General features: G+C 42.1%; 1 protein-coding gene across 4 annotated transcripts in view; it reads left to right on the forward strand.

The window, feature by feature from the left end:
* Positions 1 to 24,506, forward strand: part of ENPP2 (ectonucleotide pyrophosphatase/phosphodiesterase 2) — a 101,709-nt gene that overhangs the window by 22,350 nt on the left and 54,853 nt on the right. For 2 of the 4 annotated variants that reach the window (XM_045004713.1, XM_045004709.1), the window contains exons 1-4: positions 12,267 to 12,412; positions 12,712 to 12,814; positions 19,048 to 19,203; positions 21,914 to 22,039. In XM_045004713.1, the coding sequence (XP_044860648.1) occupies positions 12,380 to 12,412; positions 12,712 to 12,814; positions 19,048 to 19,203; positions 21,914 to 22,039 (418 nt within the window). In that variant the 5' untranslated portion in view covers positions 12,267 to 12,379. Of the gene's footprint in view, positions 1 to 11,222; positions 11,258 to 12,266; positions 12,413 to 12,711; positions 12,815 to 19,047; positions 19,204 to 21,913; positions 22,040 to 24,506 lie in introns of those variants that run through there. The other 2 variants (XM_045004712.1, XM_045004711.1) reach the window with 2 other exon arrangements.

Genomic DNA, 24,506 nt, shown 5'->3' on the forward strand with positions numbered 1-24,506 from the left:
TGTCACCATTGGGGATTTCATGCCAGTAATGTGTTGGATGGAAACTTCTATTTTCATTGTCTTTGGGGAACATGAATATTTCACTTGCTGTGGCCCATGCAGTACAAGGAAGTCCCTCAGGCTACTGCTCAAGTGGGTCCACAGTCCTGGATCATCTAGACTTAAGGAACTAAACTCAGCAGCAGCTGTTTCTTGCGCCTCCACCACACTCTTCTCTGATCTACACTTTTTTCTTCAGGAATGTGCATGGTTACATTCATTTGAGATGGAGATATGGATGCTGCAGTAGCTGCCAGGTCACCTGCACTCTGACTAACTGGAAGATCAGGCATCTCCTCACCACTCACATCCTCACTGAGGCCGGAAAGCTCACCCTGAACATTTGTGTCTATGTAACTCAGGAGAGCTCCTTCCTACTTAGATAGAAAAGCTTCCTTTGCTTTCTTTCTTTTTCTGAATGCTGCCCCAGAGGGGCGTTTTCTTCTTTCACTCATGACTGCTGTTCTGTGCCAGCTATAGTGGCTTTCAACTCTCAGTTGAAGGGGACAAATAAGCAGCCTGGTAGCAGGGCCTGAGTGAGGGAAGATATCAGCACCTTAAGGGCCTAACTGGCTTCTACTCAGAGGTGAAAGTAAGCCGGTACGGCGTACCGGCAAGAGCCAGTATGCCGTGACAGACCGCATCGACTTCCACGGCGGGGACTGAAAGGGCTTTGGGCTGCCTGCGGCTGCGGGCAGCCCAGAGCCCTTTAAATCCCGGCCACAGCTCTGGCGGCTGGGCTGGGGCTGGGATTTAAAGGGCTCAGAGCTCCCCGCAGCAGCTATTAGAATCATAGAATCTCAGGGTTGGAAGGGACCTCAGGAGGTCATCTAGTCCAACCCCCTGCTCAAAGCAGGACCAATCCCCAACTAAATCATCCCAGCCAGGGCTTTGTCAAGCCTGACCTTAAAAACCTCTAAGGAAGGAGATTCCACCACCTCCCTAGGTAACCCATTCCAGTTCTTCACCACCCTACTAGTGAAAAAGTTTTTCCTAATGTCCAACCTAAACCTCCCCCTCTGCAACTTGTTCTGTCATCTTCTACCACTAAGAACAGTCTAGATCCATCCTCTTTGGAACCCCCTTTCAGGTAGTTGAAAGCAGCTATCAAATCCCCCCTCATTCTTCTCTTCTGCAGACTAAACAATCCCAGTTCCCTCAGCCTCTCCTCATAAGTCATTCCCCAGCTTGCAGTCAACTATGAAGGTCTCTTAAATGGCTATGCAATGCTAAGTAATGCTTGTAATCAGATGCATACAGACCTCTTGAAAAGGAATGTAGAGAGGTCAGTAAGCTCTTCTCTATCAGTTCCCACCATTCCATCTGGGATGCATAAAACTCCTCAACCCTTTCTCATTCCATGAAGATGCCTTCAAACTTCCTAACTGCTACTATATTATTAAATGAACAAGTATTTAGTTTCCAATAACAGTGACCTTTGGCCATGTGTCTGTACTCACCAGCTTGGACCAAGCAGTGGTTGGAAAATGCTACAGTTTGCACTGCACATCGTCTGATCACTGACATACACACTGTCCAACTGACTACCCGATTGCCCTCTAATAAATGTAAATGTCCCTTCCTTTAATGAGGATGCCCCAAAACATCCTGTAATCCAAAGGTAGCACACAGTGTTTGTAAATAAGTTTCATCAGCTCCAAACCCGTTAGGTTTCTTCAGTTGGTCAATCACTGCAGCTAAACAATTAAAATCCTCATAAAAGACAATTGTCGAGACATCAGTAAAAAAGAAGCAACCTCTATAAAAAGATCCTTCCTCAGCTTCTGGTGCTGTGAGCCATTGATGGTGATACAACAATACCTCAGACCCATACAGCAGAAATCAACTAATAAATCAATTCCTGGCTGCAATTGCTAGCATCCTCTCCACGGATACCACATTGGTATAAAACAGTATCCCTACTCCACCATAAGTATCAGGCTCTGAGGACCAAAAAGATGGGTTTCTCCTTCAATTCCTCTGAACTCCCAAAATGCCACACCTAGCACAGTCTTGTTTCCTGAATCCTGATTAGATTCAAATCCTGCCCCTCCAAAAGCTGAAAGATCATCTGCCACCAGCACACAGCAAGAATGGAGTGCACATTCTAAGTTGCAAATTTTAGTACCATCTAAAGAAGGTCAAGCCATCTCAGCTATCACCAGTACTTGCGATTCCCATCTAGTTGACCACCTTCACTGCTGCTAGTAAACCCTCTGACTTACCCCTCTCTTTCTCTCACTCATTTCTTTTCTTTAGCCAATTTTTCCTTGTTGACTGGTTCATCACTCACAACTGGGGGGGTCTCCTGAGTCCCTCAGTCCTGATCCCAGTTGTGATAGTTCTTTCTGAAGTAGCTCAAGCCCAGTAATTTGGGTCATATTGTAATAATTAGGCATACAAATTTACCCGAATTGTAAATTCTACAGTAAAAAGTATGTGAAAGTTCATAAGATGTCACAATAATTTATAATGACAAATGTTGATGAGAACAGTTACAAAAGGAAGACTGAAATAGTCCAAACAAAAGGCTTACCACTATGACTCAAGGTCTGTGTTATGATTATGCTTGGTAAAAAAGAAAAGTGTGGAACCAAAAATCAGTGAACCAAAACTGATGTGTTGAAAACTAGGCCTAATTGATAGACAAAATAATGAAGGGGCGGGTTATTCTGCCCACCAGTCTACTTGTGGCTCCTTAAATTAAAAAAAAAAAAGATTTTGGGGAGAAAATTGACTGCTGGAATGAGCATCACAATTATAGCTGCCGTCTCCCAGGACCCTGGGCCTTTGTCATGCTGAGCCTGAGAGACATCCTGACTCAACCAGGCCAGAGAGGGACCCCGATGACATCACTACCTCTACTGACTCCTGCTGAATCCCAAACACTACTTGGAATGAAACAGGATCAGACTTAACAACAACCGCAACAGCAACAGGTCCAGCCCATCTCAGCTAACTTCTTCTCTTTTTCCCAAAAGGACAATTATTACTATCTCTGGTACCATCTAAAAGACTGTCAAAACAATGGGTTTTTCCTTCTAAAAACTCTCTCCAACTAAAGGGAAAGGGAACAAGGAATGTTGTTAAAATGAAAGCCCTACTTAATACTTTACATTTCAAATCCTTTCACTGTTTGTCTTTCTGTTCTTGTGTGGGAGAGGAGTCTAGCATCACCTTCTTATATGGAGTCTGATGGGATTGGCTTGTGCCTCCCATTTGCACCAATGGCTCTGGAAAGGACTTGGGATCCCTTGCCTGTTGTGTGGGGAGTGGGAAATTAAAGCTTTCTCTCACTTTTATTTGTCAGAAACAACACACACAGCTGCAGAGAACTTGGCAGCTGTGAATACTTGTAGTATTCTGATTATTTGGGTTGACCTAGTGATGAATTGGATGAGCTGTTATTGGTCAGTGTGATGAATCTGCTGCTGAATGTTCCTCTTGCTGTGGAGCGATATAGATTGCCAGGGAGGTACAGTTCCCTGGGTCTCAGAGGTGGTATGTCTGGGTTACCCTAGGAAGATCGTGAAGGTTGTAGGCAGTTGGAGCACTGAGGTACTAGAGCCATATCAGTCGAAGTGCGCTAGGAAGCATTGCCTGGTGTGCGTATACCTTGGCAATTCAGAGACCCCCCCCCCCCGAGGGAGGAAGGATTACAGTCTGAATTCATTACTTTTCAGATTTAAAAAACTGAGCCTCTAGAAAAAAGAGAAACTCCTCTCTTCCTAATTATTATTAATGTTATTTATTATTTGTATTACTGTAGCACCTAAGAACCCTTGTTATGGGACCAGAATCCCATTGTGCTGGGTGCAAATAGAACAAAAAGATGGTTCCTGGCCCAAAGAGTTTACAGTCTTGAGACTTGATTGGCGGATGAAAGTCAGCTGTTCATTACCAGTCAATTTGGGCTTCTTATTTCAACAAGGTGCATTTAATTGTCCCCTATCTGTGACTGACTAGATTTTTTTTTCTTTTACCGGTGGCACATCCTGCAGGGAGACTGGTGGGAAGCCCTAGACCTTTCCAATATGTGTTCCAAGCAGTGCTTAAAGTGGAGGGAGTCACAAGAGCTTGCAGACCTGGCTGGAAAAAATAAAGTAAAAATCAAGCTGGGTCACTGAGGGGTGCACTTTAATCACAGTTTTACCAAAGCTGCAGCTCCCAAATAGACCGCCCACCTTTTTCGGGCCACTTTAAGCACTGTTCCAGGAGCCATGTTTGTGAAGCAAGCTACCAGGTGTCCTGTAAATGTGTCCCGAGCTTATACTGGCTAGTTTAGACCCAGCCAGAACAAATACAAAATGCACTGCATTCAATTGGATGGGCCTCCCACTTGTTTTGGGGGAAGTTAGGGAAAATAGGAAGGCTTATCAACAGCTTCCTTTGCTGAGGCACTAGGCCACTCTGTGAGCCTGGGGACTCAATTTATTAGCCTCCCCTGGGCAAGAAGAGATGAGCAGGCTTTAGACAGAACCATAATGGTGCTGTTGGCCTTGCTGTGTCTTACGTTTTATCTACTCTGTTTTAGTCTCTTTAGATCTCTAAGCTTTATCATTCATAAAGTTCAGATCAGGAATTAATGATGGTGCATTACAGCTATAGCTAAATATAAGGTATTTCACATACATTTTTGTATAATAAGATTCCAGGATTGTCACTCTGTGTGTCACTCTGAAGCATAGAAAATCTGTTGAATCAGTGTGAAGTAATGGAAACAATTTCAAGAATGAGTGAGAGCTCTTTTTGTTTAGACTATCACCAAGTTCAATCATCGATGAGTTTTGTGCTCTGTTGCCATACAGGTTTTTTTAAATTCTCAGCCATTTTAACCTAACAAATTATACCCATGTGACAGTCCCGGCTTTCAGCTTCCGTAAGTCATGTATCTGTGCCATGACGAGTCCTACACTACTGTAATATCAGTGATAACTCAAACAATCATCACCCTTACTCTAGAGCAAATTTGCATGAAACAGTATCATTGGTTGTATGAGGGACACTGCACAATTGGTGAATTACTTGGCCCAACTGTCACAGTCCTACACAACCACCCACACAACAAGCACACACAATAACTCCAAACACATACAGCTCCTCATTGCAACACATATCTCTCCTTCACCATCCACACAACTCTCCCAGAACAACTCAACCCACACATGAATCAACACAACTAGCATGCTCAATAACCCATACCACACATAGCCTCTCATTCACCAGCTGCACAAATCAGCACAAACCTTCCAGCACGTAGAATGTCTGTTGAGTCAGTATGAAATGATGGAAACCGCTACAAGCATGGCTGAGAGCTCTTTGTGTTTAGAATAATATTGCCAGGTTCAGTCATCCCAGGACCCTGTGAGAATCAGATGGAATGTTGGAATTGTGGCCAGATGGTGGGAAAAACAGCTACTTGGGGTAACCAAGAGGTGGTTGTGCTTCCAGCCAGAAGGCAGCTCTGCGCATAAAATGTGGGGAACATGTCCAACCAGCAACATTGCTCATTGCAACACAGTGCATAGAAACAAGAGTCCCCATTTTCAGCTTTTTTCTAGGGCTGTCGATTAATCGCAGTTAACTCAAAAAAATTAATCGCAATTAACCGCAGTTTTAATTGCATTGTTAAACAATAGAATACCAATTGAAATTTATTAAATATTTTTGGATGTTTTCTTCATTTTCAAATATATTGATCCCAATTACAACACAGTATACAAAGTTGACAGTGCTCATTTTATAGCATTATTTTTATTACAAATATTTGCACTGTAAAAATGGCAAGCAAAAGAAATAGTATTTTTCAGTTCACCTCATACAAGTACTATAGTGCAATCTCTTTATCATGTAAGTGCAACTTACAAATGTAGATTTTTTTTTTGTTACATAACTGCACTCAAAACCAGAACAATGTAAAACTTTAGAGCCTACAAGTCCGTTCGCATGGCACTTTTGTAGCCGACATTGTAAGGTATTTATGAGCCAGTTATGCTAAACATCCGTATGCCCCTTCATGCTTTGGCTATCATTCCAAAGGATCTGCTTCCATGCTGATGATGCTCGTTAAAAAAATGTGTTAATTAAAATTGTGACAGAACTCCTTGGGGGAGAATTGTATGTCTCCTGCTCTGTTTTACCCGCATTCTGCCATATATTTCATGTGATAGCAGTCTTCGCTGCTGATCCAGCACATGTTGTTCATTTTAAGAACACTTTCACTGCAGATTTGACAAAACAAAAAGAAGGTACCAATGCGAGATTTTTAAAGATAGCTACAGCACTTGACCCAAGGTTTAAGAATCTGAAGTGCCATCCAAAATCTGAGAGAGATGAGGTGAGGAGCATGCTTTCAGACGTCTTAAAAGAGCAATGGTCTGATGCGGAAACTACAGAACCCGAACCACCAAAAAAGAAAATCAACCTTCTGCTGGTGGCATCTGACTCAGATATGAAAATAAACTTGCTTCAGTCTGCACTGCTTTGGATGGTTATTGACCAGAACCCGTTATCAGCATGGATGCATGTCCTCTGGAATGGTGGTTGAAGCATGAAGGGACATATGAATCTTTAATGCATCTGGCACATAAAGATCTTGTGACACCGGCTACAACAGTGCCATATGAATGCCTGTTCTCACTTTCAGGTGACATTGTGAACAAGAAGTGGGCAGCATTATCTCCTGAAAATGTAAACAAACTTGTTTGTCTGAATGATTGGTTGAACAAGAAGTAGGACTGAGTGGACTTGTAGGCTTTAAAGTTTTACATTGTTTTATTTTTGAATGCAGTTATTTTTTGCACATAATTCTACATTTGTAAGTTCAACTTTCATGATAAAGAGGTTGCACTACAATACTTGTATTAGGTGAATTGAAAAATACTATTTAGTTTCATTTTTATAGTACAAATATTTGTAATAAAAATAATATAAATTGAGCACTGTACATTTTATATTCTGTGTTGTAACTGAAATCAATATATTTGAAAATGTAGAAAACATAATAATATTTAAATAAATGGTATTCTATTATTGTTTAACAGAGTGAATAATTGCGATTAAATTTTTAATCGCTTGACAGTCCTACTTTTTTCACACACATGATTTTACGAATTACATCCATGGGACAGTTACATAGTACTATACATAATGGCATGTATGTTATTAAGAGTGTATGCTCATGTAATTCATTCCTTTGGCTATTTTTGAAAAGCAAACAATCGTTTTGAAGGCAACTTATGGTTGCTAAGTGCCACACAAGATGCTGACCAATGGTATCAATTACAAACCCCAAACACTTAAAAGCAAGGAAATGAATAGGCAATATAAATTTTATATTGGCCACATAACAAAATATATTGGGTCAAATTCATGATAATATTGCCATTGACTTTGATGGAACCAGGATTTCACCCATGGTTTGAGGATTTTATGTATTATTATTATTATTGATATCTTAATTTTGGTAGCTAAATAGTTTATTTCAAAGGAAACTTCTAATTGGGAAATATCAACATATTTATGAATTGACAGAGGGTTTGGTAAAATAATTATAGATGTTTTTTCTTGAGAATAATGCAAATAATTGAAAAAGTGAGTAACATTATTAATTTATGGTAAAATTATAAATATATATATATGGGTGAATGTATATTTCTGGCTGATAAATGTATATAATTAAAATTTAGTTGACATGCCTTCTTGGCATAGAGTTTTGATCCTTGTCTAGGCTATCAAAGGTACAGAGTTCAACTCCTGCCCCTGCTGTGTCCAGGATGGGGAAAGAGGGTGAGAGAACAGATACAACTTTAGATAATGCTTTCCCAGCCAGAAGGAGATGTTAATCATGTTGCTTAACACATTTTGGAAAGTTGCTCAGATGCTCTGGTGGTGAACCCAGTATAGGAATCTATGTAGAATAGAATACATATACTTTTTACAAAATGTTGCATGCAAGAGAAAAAGATAACCACAGATGTTTCTCTAATTGTCATACCATTTCTAATGACCCTGGGATGTGACATTACATTCCCAATCTCCACTAATGGCTTCTCTTTGTCTCTGCCCAGCTCACCTTATTAACATATCAATAAGAACTTTAGGTCTCCCTCTTGCCCTTCTTATGGTTAGTTTGTATTTTTTTAATTTATTCATAGTTCTGCTTATTAGCTGTCTGAAGTTTTTCACACGCCCTAACATTTTACATCAATCTATCAAGTATATAGGTCATATTGATTATATCATTAGCTGTATTTGTATTCTACAGCATTATCCTTCTGAGCTGAAAAGGTGTAAACTCGTCTCCATCCACAACCTGCAACAGCTCTTATGTACTATTCCTGTGTGACCTGTTAGGACATAGCCGCCCTTTGTAAATTCCTTGGAGCTTATGTAGGTATGAAAACAAGCTGCACCATGGATCCTGGTGTATTACCTACTAACAAACTGCTCTCCACAGACTAAAGCCAACCCCCCTCATGCATCCTGCACTCTGCCCTCAGTCCTTATCTCTCCTTCACACGCTGGGAGAATACTAAGGGTTCAAAGATACTAAAAATTATTGTGTGCTCCTCAGCTGCTGCAAAACGGCCAGCACCAATTGTATGGCAGTTTGACCCACCAATGGACTTTTATTCAGAGGGGTGTGTGAGGATCTAGTTGTAAAGAAGCTACAAGAAATCATGATATGTTATCTGGGCAATACTGGCATTTGCTGCCATTCAGCTGCTGGGCATGCTGCGTGTGCCTGTGTAGTGTTGTGTAGGAGAAGCCGGGATCCTGCTTATAAGCTTCTTACCACTGGAGGACCCTACACATAGAAGATAATGCAAACCAAAGCGTGAATCTCTTATTTACTTGGAAGGTGAATGGACCTGGTTTATTGCAGTAGTTTTCCTGCCTGTGTAGACTTAACTAAAACACACCCTGCACAGATGAGGACACCAATGCACACCAGTGATGGGTAAAGCAACTTGGCTTTCCACATACCCACCTGTGACTCACTATTTTACCAGCTATTCATGTATCTAAATATGTTTTAGTTTACTAGCAAACTCTCTAATTTCAGAACCATTTGCTGATCAAGATTAATTTGGTTAACATGAAAATGAAAGGAAGTGTGCCTAATTTGGTAGATTACCTCTAAGCATTAACTGACTGATTCTTTAAATCGTCACTATGTGGAGCTTTTTTGGCTAAAGTTGTACAATGGAAATCAGTTGTATTGAATTTTTGATGGCCAATATATTAATTCTTACCTCTCACCAGTGTCAGTTTTTTAAAAACATAGGTGAATTCCGGTACACTTTAAAGATAAATTCTATGAAATGACTACTAACCAAAATAATTTTAAAATCACAAGTGTGTATCTTTGATCTCCTCAAATTCAGAGATCCAATCTTCCAAACGTTAGTGTTTTAAAATAAAGCTGGCTTTTCAGGAGCAAAATGTATGCACTACTGTTCTATAATTCATTTTCATTTTTTTTCTATGAAGAGCTGTTTTATGTGTTGAGTGAACAGTTATATTGTAGATCTTAAATTGGTTTGGAAATAATGTTGGCATGTAGGGAAGCAAAATAGTACATAAAAGTGATCTCAGCTGTAAATAATGAACCTGATTAAATAAAATCTCTGCATATCCTCCCTCAAGAAACAAACAACAAAACAAAAAAAACCCACTGCAAACTTCCACCCCATTCACTACTTTGCCCGCTCACATCCACCTTCTGCCTCTGCTCTTTCTCATTCCAGCCAATTTCTGCCAAACCCTTGGCTTGCTTACACCCCAGCCACTACCTGTTTCTAGACATCTCACCATCCTTTTCTTCTAGATCTGATACTGTCACAACCACTACCCCAACTACATCCCTAATATTAGATGAACGGGAGACAGAAAGGGAGTCTGTAGGCCTCTGGCTTATTCAGGTGTTATCCAAGGTGTTGATTTTGACCAATGAAGCCCTATAAATACGGTTAGGGTCCTGGCTACCCAAGGATCTGCTTTTCTTGCTGTATGTTACCTCTTCAGTTGTGTTGCTTTTGCTAACATGACCTATATTTGGTTAGCTAAGGGTGTTTTTAATGAGGTGCCCTTATCTCTGGATTCTGCTTCCATAATTGGTCAGTCACAGCTTGGAACTGGTGACCTTCAAAGTACATTGGTAGGCTCACCCGAATGGTCACTCAAGGATTTTGTTTGAGGGGGAAGGTTAAGAGCTCCCTGTTAAAATAGTGTTACTAAATTGGTGTGATTTCTAGTGTCCCAATTTAGCTCACTGTCTCTCGGTTAATTACTAAATCACACCAGCCAGAGATGCCTTTTATTTCGGGTGCTCAGAAAGCACCTCCAAAGAGCACATATTTGCAACAGATTGCATCAAAATGGTAGAATGGTTTCTTTAAAGGACACCTTGCAAGTTCCACTCACTCTCATTTCCAGTTACACTAGCTGAACATCGTGTCTTGTTCTATCAATCACGTAGTATATATTCTCAGGAACAAAACAGAAACATTTCTAGCGAAGCGCAGCTTCATACAAGTTGCTTTGCCAAGAGGTGATGCCTCCCCGGTTGGTTATGAGAAAGCCTTTTTGTTTCAGTGGGGAGGGAGAAAAATGAATCGGTTCCTCGGTCCTTCCCCCCGGCTCTGTGTGAGCGCAGGCACATCCTGACACAACTTTCGCGCACACAGGGTTTATCGCGGGCTAGGGATCCGCGCAAGCCTGGATGGAGAAGTGGACTTCAGCATGCAGGGCAGTCTGTAATCCGACCAGCCAGGTCATTTTCAAACCAGCCAAACTGGGGCAGGGTAAAATACGGGCTCGACTCTTGACCCATCTACTCAAGGACCCTCTTGCAAGCAAGATCCCCTACCGTCGCACGCATGCTCCGGTTGGTTTAGCACTGGCTGCGGAGTAAATCGAGCGTGTCTCTTTTTTTTTCAATCGTCTGCATCATTTCATTGAGAACAGAAGCCGCCTTGGCTTCCGCTCCCCGTGATTACGCCCCCTGTGGTTTGCGTGGCGAAGATACAGCAGCGCCAGGAGACCACTTTCTGTTCACACCCGCGTGAAAAAGAATCGAGGGCGGCTTCTGTTAAGGGCTGTGCGATGAGGTGTGGCTAGTAAACCAGGGTGGGTTTTAGCCCTGCCTAGGAAGGTGAGGCTACGAAGTGAGAGTGGTTATTGCTTGAGCGCGGGTTCTAATGGAACCGCTATGGTATGTGTTTAAATTGGTTTATTTAAAAAAAAAAAGTCTTACTGGACCTTCGTGCAAACCCTCTAATATGTGCTGACTCTCCAGGAAGCTAGGAAAGTCCGGGGTTAGATTGACAAATTGTGACTCTGTCCCTTTAAGTGTAGTTGTTAGTAAAAAAGACGCTTTCAGGAGATAAAAAATGTGGCGAACTAACTTGGTAAATAATTCGCCTTAGCAAATAACATTTAAACCACCATCGTGAACCATAATTCCATGCACCGTTATCGTCTGCTCTGCAGAGAGAGCTGCTTATCAGAGCTGCTGAGCTCTAAATGGTGTGATACATATATGTTTAAAAGGCAAAGAAGGGAGGGGGAGGCTGAAATGTCACGTTTTTTTAAGCTGTGTTGGGTCTTCAGCATGCGTGGATGCAGTTGCGAGCAGTTACATAAGTACATTGTGTAGCAATGCAAGGGATCACGATGCTGGAAAAGGAACCTTATCAGAATTCGCTACACTGCTGGGGATTCTGCCATGAGAACCGTTTGGAAACTTTAGACGCAGTTCCCAAGTGTGAGACCAAGGACTGAGTTTATCAAACCAGTAAAAAAAACGTGCGGCTCTTTCACAAAATCAGCGGAGTTATTGTGTGTGCGGTTTTTTAATTCTCTAAAAGTTAACTGCACTGAAATCCTCGCTTGCAAGTTTTCTCATGTTTGAAGATGGCAAATTTTCATTCCTTAGACCAAGAGATTTTTCCGTTCTAGGGAGATGAAAACACATTGGTTTCTTTTTTTAACCGTGTTGCTTTTGTGAGGAGAATAAAATGAACATGAACTGGTATTGGCCACAGTAACATGAGAAAACCCTGCCTGGGCAGAGGAAACCACATAAAAGTGTGTGTGTGCATTTTGTGGGGGAGGGGGGGAGAGAGAGGATGATGCCTGCAGCTTCTTGGACTCAGAGCTGCGATTTGTGAGTGAAACATGATGAAATCACCCCTGGACAAATCAAATGAGCCTGTCAACCTCACCAGGTGGGATTAGTTGTAGCTAATAGACTGAACTCACGGAGCAAACAGCACTGCACTCAATATAAAGAAAAAGAGAGCATACTGTGAAGGCTTTTCAAGAATTCTCTAGTATGGCTAAGAAAAGCTGTTTCCAGTTACATCAGGTAGGGAAGGAAAGGAAAAGAGCATGTTTGTATAGAAAGGAGGACTAACCAGTGTCTCCTGAAAAACTTCCTATAAAAAGAAACATTTGAGCTTTTAAATCAGATGTTTTATTCATAAGTCCCCTTCTGGTTTTGATTATTCTAAAATTGTGACTGTCATTTACTGTTCCAGTAATAGGAACTGTAGTGACTAGCAACTCAAATAATATATCTGGTCCCTCCTTTTTTCAGTCACAATACTCTTAAATTTGGATTCTAGTTTTGCTTAGTTTGATCATTTTGCTCTCTTACTTTTGCAGGTAATATCCTTATTTGCCTTTGCCTTTGGGGTTAACGTCTGTGTAGGATTTACAGCAAATCGATTCAGAAGATCTGAAGACTGGGATGAGGGCACAATCTCAGGTACAGTAAATGACATAAACTGTACATCTCACTAACCTTATGTTATATACCATGGTTAGAAACCACTCCCACTCTGTTCCTTTTAGTTCTGGGTTATAGTGAAGAGTACCGGTATGTTAACAAGCCTGAGTCTGTTGACCTTTGGGACTCACCTATAGGTTACCTGTTTACTTAAACTTTTGCTCTGTGTGCATGTGACTATGGAGAATTAGGCTTATGTTAGAGTTGAGTTAACTTAGTCTGATATTGCAATTGATTGTTGTACACTGTGCCTGACTTTTTGTTCATAGAGCCTACTGAATAGGTTCAGTTAGTAAATTAAAATAAATGTAACTTGATCAGGTAATTCCAAAGTGCACAATTTTCATTCAACGAGCTAGAGAAGAAATTTGTGCAGTACTTGTTTGGTCAGGGTCATTTCAAGTCTAGAGTCACTGGGAATAGCTTCTTAGATTTCTGTATCTGCTAGTCATGCTGATTTGTGAACAGTAGACACCAGACAACTAACTGGAGGAGGGAAGGGGTGAGATCAGCAGGTGTTAATGTTGGGAACTGCATGAAGCAGATGTACTGTCAGTCATGTATTTTTTTTCTTCAGTTTCACATCCTTCTCTTCTGGGTGGAAAAGAGAAAGGACATGCCACAACAGAGACCTTTGTTTCTATTTTGTTGGGAAACATAGGATTTTGTCTCCTGAGGCATGCTCCAAGTGGAAAAACGTATAAAATGGAAAAGGGGAAAAATGTTTTTGAAGGGGGGGGGGTGGGGAAGTAGTCTTGACTTATGTCTCTGTTCTTTCCTTTGGCATGAAAAAGGAAGCTTGTGGTAACTGACTTTGACTTGGTTAATATAGCTGAAATGAAAGGGTTTCATTTACAATACCCAACTATAACGATAGGGTGAGAACTTTCATAAAGAAATTGCTTGTTTACAGTGACTTGAGTAAGTTGTGTTCCGGGTAAGGAGTTTGTTAGGTTCCCCCCTCACCTTCCCCAGAATTGGTGCCTACTCAACACATTTATCAATGAGTGTGGCTGACTTAGTAAGGACATTTAGGTAACTAAAAAGGATGTTGCTTCTGGATTTTTTTCCTGCGTAAAGAAGAGCACCTCCTACTTTGCTGTAAAAACATAAATGGCTCCTATTACTTTCCTCGTAGCATGTCTCGTCTCGGATGTTAAGGTAGTATGCCTGATATGTTTGTAGCAGTAATAGTAAGACCTGTGTTTCATGGTTTCCACATACAGACTGTCATTTGTTTTGGTTTGATCAGTACAAGGACAGCCAATTGTCTGGAATATAGCAATAAGAGACAGCATGTGAGGGTTTCCTCTCTTGTTTTTTTATGTCAGCCAGGTTACTTCCAATATATCAAAGTTAATTTATAATGGAAACAGGATGTAAAATCTGAGATAATAGAATGTACAAATGTAATAAATGGAAGAGCTCAGTTGCCCTCTATGATGGGAAACTACCCTGCACAAGAGTAAACTTGTTTTAACTGGTAACAAATTTTAAATGCTCTGATCAAAGGGGTCTACTTACGTCTTTGAAATTATCAATCACATATGACTCCCACTAATCATAATGGAACCTGCATATGGAAATAGTCTACTTAGAAACCCAGTGCAATGAAATGCCAAGCTAAAAGATTGCTGCAGGTTCTCGTTCAACTCCACTGAGTTTTGGCATATGTATCTTGATGTCTGCATTATAATCTTATAGGATTGACATAGCTGTTGGGAAAAACTAAGATTAAAAAAATGTTTTCATCATTCATTGTTGTACATGAATGGTGTCTTGTCTGAACTGGTGTGTACTAGAGCACTTTCAAATCCCAAACCTTGTTATTCTAGTGCTGCTTTATGAATCCAGACGATCATGACTTTAACTCTATTACATACTAATGACAAAGTAGTAGTAAGTTCTAAAGAATTCATCTAAATGATGTTATTTTAATTCGGCTATTTGTTGTTAACATCTAAGGACCCAATTTCCCCCAAACAGGGGAAATTAATAACTGATTCTGCCATTTCTTAACTTGACCTATTACTGTAAGTTTAGGTAGAGTATAGGTCTTCTAGACCTGTTGTTAAGTAGCTTCAGAATGTGTAGTCTTAGTATAGTATCCTCTTGAACCATATTACTTAAACACAACAGGCTGGTCTTACTGGCAGGATGGAAGCTAAAATCTGTTTCTTAGATCTGTGAATGTGGGAGCCTGGATACTGATCAAATGTGTATTTTTAAGCATACAACTAATCATGGAATTGTACTTATGCCAGAACAATTGTGATACACTTTAAATGGTCTTGCATTAAAATCTTGTCCATTTCAATGGCACTTTGCAAAATATAGTATAAATAATATGCAGTGGCACTGCTGCTCCAAAACTCTTCAAATAACTGTTTTTCTTGCTACGTATATGTAGCCATTGCCTAATTCTTACCATGCAGTTTCTCTACTAAGGATAATGCAAACATGCTTGAGTAGTTGCCATCGGATGGAAGTCCTACTGGAAGCAGTCTGTCTATTGCAAACAGACTGCATTTTGACCACACAATCCAATGTAATGAAACCAGCCAATTTGATATGGCACTCTTTTAGGTGGATATAGCATTTCCAGGCTCTGTGTTATCATAATCATTTACATAACGAACAAAAGGCAACATGCCTCCATAGGATTTAGTCTCTTAATCAGTGGTATACCACTTCACTCAAAGCTCTCCTTAAAGAACAACAATAGTTTGAGCTTAACTTGCAAAGACTGAAGTTCCAAAAAAAGATATAAGCAGCTCTAGTGTTAAATGGGAAAAACTCCTGAAGTTCAAAGGCAGCCACGGTCCTCTCTTTCTCCAGCAGGATCCAGCCTTGATGGCTTAGAAGCTCCTGACAATTTAGGAATTTTCAGAAAAGTTCATAACTTCATATTCAATGCAGGAGCATCTGACAACTCAAACCTGCTACTTAGTTAGCAGCAGTGCAGCTCCTATAAAGCTGACAATACTTGTTCAAACAATTCTGCACACATCAGTACCCTGGCCACAGCTGGATGTATGACCTGCAAGTTTGTGGTTCAGCCTCAAAAGGAAGGTCAGCTGAAGCAAACCATTGAACAGTCTTGATATCCAGTGGCTATGGGTGTTAAAATGAGTCCTCTTGGTGATATGATGTGAAGGGTCTTACAGTAACTCAACCCATGGGTATAACCAATGTGTTAACTCAGACGTTCTATCAAGCTACTGTTAAGTTGTGATCTACAGTTTGTCACATGAGTAGCAAAGACATATACTATATTTGTCAGATGCATGGAAAATAACAAAAGATCTATAGCTGAATTATTTCCTACCTAGAAGATAATGGAAACTATTCTTCCCCACAGCTAACACTTTTTTAAGACTCACCAAATTTTCCTTTGTAAATAGACATTGGCGTGTGGTTTTCAACAGTGTTATGGAGTATGCAAAGACCCTGTTGAAAGTAACTTAATTGCACTGAAATGAATAGGGCAATGGTAATATTATGAAGCATTCTGAAATAACATCATTGATTCTCACACTCAAACTTGCCATATCTGGGGCTTGGGTCTTAAAAACAAAGATACGGCATGTAAAATAAAGAAGCAAGAGACTTTAGAAGTGTCCAGCACTCCTTTTCAGAAGTGCTCAGCAGCTGGTGTGGAGAATAATGGGACTGGTAGCAGCAGACCATTTCTGAACATCTGTCCATTCTAAGAACCTAAATGAGTGCTGGATGTTTCAGAAAATTAGGCCCTTAATATTCATTGAAACGAATCTTCATGTGTTAAATTTTACAGCAATCGCAAAAGTCCTCCCATAAATTTGGAGTGTTTTAATATATAAGAAATTGAGAGAGAGAGGCAATTCTGTGCAGAGGACATAAATTTGAGTTTGGAAGTAGATGTCCCTTCTAAAGTCTAGTTGTCATACTGGAATAAAGGATTAGTGCAGTAATGACACTTTAAAAAAAAACAAAAAAAACTTCTTACAGCTTCAAAGAGGTTCCAGTGTCCTGTCTGTGTAGGAAACTTGAGCTGACATACTCTGGTTTCAAACAGATGGATCTGATTGTTTTTCATAAGCCCAGGGCAGCCACAGCCTCTGCTGACGTCAGTGAGAGAAGCTGGTGCTTGGCACTTTTGCAGATCGGGCCCAAATGATTTAAAAAGGACACCAGGATTAACTGGGAATCACATATGCTCTACATATCAATGCCTATTGTGGAGTAATAGGCTTTATTATCATTTGTGGTTTTGATGAGAACAATACAGAAGCTCCCATGTTGTTTGAATCAGCCCTTATTTTTCAGCTTTAAATCATTTTTCCGGACACCAGAAGCAATTAGTCCCTCTGTTAGTAAACTCCTGGTAAAACTACATCTTTCAGAATTCGTCTGGTTTTGTACTAGGGATTATAGAAAGAAGAAACAAATGTAAAGCATAGAATTTTGCTTGGTTGTGGCCACTGCCGAAACAAACAAGAGGACTGATTTCAGTAACTGAAGGAAAAACTCATGGATCTGTGCTGGCAACATGCATACAAAGTTTTAAACCTATGGCATTTTAAACGGCCAAAATATTGAAAATTTTAAAATGGCTTCATCAAGGGAATGCTGAGGGAGTTCCTAACTGAAGGGGTACTCCCATGATCTTACATAGAGTATTTCTCTCTCACTCACGCTCTCTCTCACACACACACCACCCTACTTGACCCAATAGCAAAGAAAAATATTACACTATCTAATGTTACTTTCTGCCCCACATATGTGCACATACCTTAGACTACCATACCGCACAACTGTAACCTTGTCCCCTCGTTTCTCCAGTCTTCCCACATTGCCTTTACCAAGTGACTCATTTGAAACCCATAAGAGTACCTTCCAGCCTTCCTACCTTCAGGGGCACTGGAACAATTTTTATGGGTGTGTGCGTGCGCTGAGATGCATTGAACCAAACTGTAAACTTCATACATAATGGAAATCACTTCAAGCTAGGGGTGCAGGAGCACCCCTAAGTTCCAGCACCTATGCCTACCGTATGCTCCCACAACTAAGTGTCGGGATGATGATTTTGTTTGGGGAAGATTATTCTTCCCCCCATTCTGCTTACTGATAAACTTTCAGCTATGTAGAACAGCAGCAGAAAATGGCCTGTAATCCACAATATTTTCCAAAAGTACCTGTTAAATCGGATATACTTAAGATTTATGCCCTACTAATTTTATGTAGATATTTCAACAAGAAATAGTCTGACTGCTGCTGACAAACTTCAGTCCCTAACTGATTTAAAATATTTCCCATTTAAAAATTGAATAAAAGAAATCAAAAGATTCAAAGGGTACTATGAAACTTCATACTGAAAACACCTACTTAGGAAGAGAAAACTTGAATATATGCTCGATTTTTAGCCCATGTCATAAAGCATCCTTCACCATGGAGTCACAAACAGCCTCCCCATAATATATTTTGGTGTCATAGGGGATACTCCTAGCCAGGAGAGTGTAGGTTTTGTCCCACTTGGGGGTCCCTCACCCCCAAGGGATCATTGCTGTCTAATGCTTGCTTTATGAATGGTCTACAGTTTCTGAGTCAGTGTTATTGCTGAAAGTTTTGTTTTTATAGTTTAATGCTCTACAGAAGCCCACCAAAAAAGCATTTCCTCACTTTATTGGCCACTAACTCAATTTGTTGAGTAGAGTATCATACAGTTTCCTTTCACTGTGGTGTTGATGTGGCACCTTATAGTACAGTAAACAGAATCCTGCTGACTGTCATGTAGACTAATTGCGGTTCCTTTCCATGCTAACTGCCCAGTTGAGCATGAAAATGTCATGCAGTTTTTAACTGCAAAGGCCTGTTTTTGGGAAGTATTTGAAGCTCCCATAACTGGGCCTCTGAGATTTTATTTCTGCTAATGATTTGCTTGATTATTATGGACTTAAAGCCAGGTGCAGTTCTTTGCAGGACATTATCACAGCATGCTGCTTACCCCCCCGCCCCCCACCAACAGAGGAACTTTTTTTTTTTGAGTTAATTAGACTTTTGCTTCTGTCAACACCCAAGGTGCTTCTCCTTTTCCTTTCCCTTTCCCTTCACCTCCCTCTGCTGTAACAGGGCAGCTGTAGTTTCATTACTCAGAGTAGCACTAGTTTAAGCAATCACACACCAGCCATTGATGGCCTGACAAATGTTGCCCTGTTTCTTATTCCACACAGTCCTGTCAGATTCCCCCTGGATCAGTACTTCTGGATCCTGTAAAAGCAGATGCTTTGAGCTTCAAGAGGCTGAGCCCCCGGGCTGCCGTTGTGACAACCTGTGCAAGAGCTACAACAGTTGCTGCTTCGACTTCGATGAACTATGTTTAAAGACAGGTATGAGAGCTGTACTCCTCTGTATCTATACACTCTGCTTATAGCTGGCTATGGATTAATGACAACGGTCAGGGCATGCCTTACTCATCCCGTCTTTGAACACATTCAGCCTTTCTCATGCGTGGTCCTTGCTTACTTACATTAATTTGTGCACTGGTCCGTGTATCTTCCCCAGTTACTGGGTTTTCTTTGCCTCGGCCTTGGTTTCCAGGAAGCATCCTGCACCTCTGTTTACATTAGATCCCACCTAAAAAGTAAATCGTATTACTGCAGTGCCCCACGTAAAAACACGAACAGTTATGCACACGGAGATACTAAAGTTTTCTCCTCTAGTTAGAACAGGAAGTAACTGTGGTAACTATGAGATGTTGTCTTTCTCCCTAATAATGGTGAGTACTTAGGGAACTAATGTTCATTCTCATATTGTGGGTTTCATGCCTGTGCAGAGGATCCACGCAGGTTAATGCGCTGGTTAAATCCCACTGATGCTGTCAGGGCTTAACTGGTGCATAGATGTTGTGCAGGTCCTCTCCCCATTTTGTCCCCATGGGTGCTCCAGCCCCGGAGCACCCACAGAGTCGGTGCCTGTGCTGCTCAACTGGGACAGGCCTTCAGGACTGTTAATTATGTGGATGGCCTCCCCGGGATTGGAAGGGTGCAAAGGTCACTTATAATCCACCTTGCCCTGGACAGCAAGTTTTGTGCTGTGCCTTTTTGGGGTGCAGCACAGACTCTCACCCAATAAGCCAGGGGTCAGCAACCTACGGCATGCGTGCCAAAGGCGGCACGTGAACCGAGTTTTTTAATGGCATGCTCCTGCTTGCCGGGGTCCCGGCCACCGGCCCCGCTCAGCCTGCTGCCAGCAGCGTGCCATTAAAAATCCTGCCCGGCCCTGCCCACTCTTCTCTGCCACCGCTCTCTCCTGCGGGGACAGGGGGCAGAAGCTTGGTCCTGCCGGCTACTGCTGCAGGGCAGCCTCCACCAGCAGCCAAGCTCTCTTCTCCCCTTCCTCTTCCCCCAGTTTGCTGGGTTCCTGCCCCATCTCCTCTCCCTCCCTGCGGCCGAACAGCTGATGCCCCTGGAGAGGGAGTGGAGAAGCAGAGCTGGAACCGCAGCTTGCTTGCTGCTCCGGAGAAGAGGCAGGGATGGGGCCTTGGGGAAGGAGGGTGGAATTAGGGCATATCCCCTCCAGCCCCTTGCCGTGAGCCACTCAGGGCAGGGGGCTGGGAGCATCCCCACGACTCCAGCCCCCTGCCCTGTCTCCTGAACCCCCACCCCGCCCTCTGCCCCGAGTCCCGCACCCCCCACATCCTCCAGGCCCCTGCCCTGACCTCTGTACCCCCCCACAACCCCAGCCCTGACTCCGGCACCCCCCACACATACCCAGCTCCCCCACACCCCATGCCCTGACTCTTGCATTCCCACATCCCCACCCTGAGCACCAAACGTAGGTCCTGCCCCCCTCACCCCCCATTCCCACCTGTACCCCTCACACCAAATGGGAGCTGTCCAGGTAAGCGCTCCACACCCTGCCCCAACCCTGAGCCCCCTCCCTCATTCTAGCTCCTGGCCAGACCCTACAGCCCAATCCCCAGCCCTGTGCTCAGTGTACCCCCACCCTCAGCTCCGTGCAGAGAGAGAGGAAGAGAATGGGCTAAAACCAGGGAGAAGGTAGGTGCCCACTCTATGTGGGCAGGGCCGGGACCCCAGACCAGCAGCGGGCTGAGCCGCTCAGGCCACTGCCGGTCTGGGGTCCCGGCTGCCGGTCCCGCTCAGGCCACTGTTGGTCTGGGGTTCTGGCTGCCGGCCCCTTGCCGTCTGGGGTCCCGGCCACAGGCCCCGCTCAGCCTGCTGCCAGCCTAGGAGAATGGAACCCCAGGCTGGCAGTGGGCCGAGCGGGTCGGCGGCGTAAGATCAGCATTTTAATTTAATTTTAAATGAAGTTTCTTAAACATTTTGAAAACCTTGTTTACTTTACATACGACAATAGTTTAGCTATATAATATATAGACTTGTAGAGAGAGACCTTCTAAAAACGTTAAAATGTATTACTGGCACGCGAAACCTTAAACGAAAGTGAATAAATGAAGACTTGGCACACCACTTCTGAAAGGTTGCCGACCCCTGCAATAAGCTTTGATAAAGGGGCTCCTTCCATCTTCGTATCTCATGTGTTGAGGAGCTTGGCATGAGTAAAAGCCCCAATTGCATGCCATGTTGCTCCCTTTTATGTCCCTCCATAGACGTAATGGTCATTGAATATAGTGGATTCCTAAAGCTACTAGTAGTGTGTGTGGTGGGCCTGGGGGTGGTGTATGTTAGACGTGTTAATATTCATAACTTATGCTCCAGATCCCTCACCATATCCTTCGTTCGGGGGTTAGTGGAGAAGGGGAGAGAAGTTCCTTAACAATATTTTAGCGATGCTTTTGCTGGTATTAAGTTTGGAAAGTGGCTTAAATGACCGGATCAGAGAGTAAGAAAACTCCCTGCTTGTGAATGGGGAAGCACTCAAAACTTCACACTCGTCTATGGCTCACATCTTCTTTTGTTTATAGTCAACCTATCGATTTCAAACACTGTGCAGATCAGACTTCCAAAGCCAACGGTAATGATTGGGCTAACTTCACTGAGATGGTCAACTGAGTGCTATGGACCCTTTTAAAAAATATCTTCTTTAATGTTTTCACTTACCGTGTGAATATTTTAGCTCGAGGCTGGGAATGTACCAAAGATCGCTGTGGAGAGGCAAGGAATGAAGAGAATGCCTGTCATTGCTCTGAAGACTGCTTGACCAGAGGAGACTGTTGTACTAATTATCAAGCTGTATGCAAAGGTACATATTTCTGTCACTTTTATCTATCCTGAACTGATAGAGGCCAGCCCTGTGGGTAATGCCAAGTATTTTTTTTGTGAAAGCGCCTCCATCCTGCCACTCCCCCACACCATACACATTTCATTTTCTGTTCTTTTGGGGATGAGGGGGCAGTTCTAGTTTCTTGTGCCCTAGGCTCACAGGTGCTCTCAGTTCTGTGGAAGCAGTGTGTTTCGGATTTGGTGATGGTGGGAATGCTTTGTGTCAGTTGGAAGTGATACTGACAGGCTGAGTGGATTCTAAAACACCTTTTGCGGTGTATTGTTAAACAAAAACAAATAGTTTAGATGTGCTCAATTGTATTATGATAAATACAGTACTGTTTCATAGCCTCAATAAGGACCACAGCTTAGCTTTGCGGGGTGTTCCATTTAAAACAAACCAAAACCCAAACCATAAGAGTCTCTGTCCTGAAGTACTTATATTTTGATGTAAGACAAGATGCAAGAGATACATGGTGTGAGGACAAGGGAAGGGTGATAGGAACACATGGCTACCTAGAGTAGGTACACCCAGGATTAGATGGTCTCTTTGTGTTCTCTTAATTACAGGTAACTCTGTTTTTAATGGAAATAGCTTCAATAATCATTACCACAGTAGGGTGGTGAGTGGGCTGTGAAGGCTTAAATATAAATATGTGGAGATATACCTATCTCGTAGAGCTGGAAGGGACCTTGAAAGGTCATTGAGTCCAGCCCCCTGCCTTTACTAGAAGGATGAAGTACTGATTTTTGCCGTGGATCCCTAGGTGGCCCTCTCAAGGATTAAACTCACAACTCTGGGTTTAGCAGGCCAATGCTCAAACCACTGAACCATCCCTTCTCCCATAAAGCTATCCCTTCCCCCATTTCCATAGTAATCTTGATCCTGTTGGAACATATCCTGCCTTGTGTAGGTCTACCTCCTCTATCTGAGTGGGTCTTCTGGCCTTGCTTCAATACGCTTCTGCATGATTCAATAGACTTTACCCAGAGATCAATCTCAGTTGATGCTTAGCCTCCCCAACTACTCACTTTCAGAAAAGGGTTTTTCTTTGGAATCTTCGTTTTCTTCTCCCCTTCATTTCTGCCAAGCAACTCCATACGTTCGGAAGGCGAGGAGGATAGTTCAGATACATACCAGCGTAACTGAGTGCAGAGACTACTTCCTCATCTCCAGTTATGCAGTGGGGAAGGAAAACTAAATATGCCTCCTCCAGCAAGTTTTAGCAGATTGCATTCTTCCCAACTCTGAAGAAACCCTAGCAGATTAATTGTGGTTAAATGCTGGGTGTAGTTCCCAGTTCCTGCCTTTTGAGGTGCCTTTCCTTAGAAAGATAGGACAGAACAAGTAGTTAAAGCCATCTCTTGTTTTAATGTACATAGACCATAGTCTTCATTTAGCCAGCCAATAACAAAAGAGCTCTGTGACCATGGCACCGTTACAGGAGTGACCTTTCCATAAGGACAGCATCTCCATATTATTGGTTACAAATTTACTTTTCTTTTACTATTAAATGTGACACTCTAATTATTGTAAAAAGCAACAGAGTCCTGTGGCACCTTATAGACTAACAGATGTATTGGAGCATGAGCTTTCGTGGGTGAATACCTACTTTGTTAGACGAACACCAAGGGAGGCTAGCCAACTACAAAAGCAGTTTCTCCTCCCTTGGTGTTCACATCTCAACTGCTAGAAAAGGGCCTCACCCTCCCTGATTGAACTAACCTCGTTATCTCCAGCCTGATTCTCGCCTGCATACTTATACCTGCCTCTGGAAATTTCTGTTACATGCGCCTGACAAAGTGGGTATTCACCCACGAAAGCTTATGCTCCAATACATCTGTTAGTCTATAAGGTGCCACAGGACTCGTTGTTGCTTTTTACAGATCCAGACTAACACACCTACCCCTCTGATTTTAATTCTTATTCCACTCAAACAAATACTTCACATCTCTTGCCTATGCCAAGATCTCCTTCTTCTTGAGTTCCTCTGTCTCTCTTGCTCTCCCTTATCAGGGCCAGTTGGGATTGCCGCTGTTCAAAATTGTGTTCTATGCATCTGCTTTTTTTTTTTTTTTTTTTAAATTGAGGAAGTACAATTCCTTTTAATAACACCAATGTCATAAAGCAAGTAGCAGTGTCTGATGATCAGACTTTCTTCTGTCCTGTAACAGTACAAAGTATGTCCCAGATCGCAATGAGTGTGCAGTGGAAACAGTAGCAAAAAATGTAGTGGAAAATAATTGACTCCACAACCTAATACTGTGGTCATGCAGTGTTCAAAAGGGGATCAGTTCCAGCTAGACTATGAAACTAAATTTGTTAGCATTATACGTTCATACTGGTTGCTGCTTTTGTGCTCTAAAACTTTCAAATGTTCAAACCATGTGAAAACTTGCACATAGGATCAAGAGGAAATCCCTTTACTCAGATTGTAAGTCATGCT

This window comes from Mauremys mutica, chromosome 2, assembly GCF_020497125.1.
Source record: "Mauremys mutica isolate MM-2020 ecotype Southern chromosome 2, ASM2049712v1, whole genome shotgun sequence".
NCBI classification, from domain to species: Eukaryota; Metazoa; Chordata; order Testudines; family Geoemydidae; genus Mauremys; species Mauremys mutica.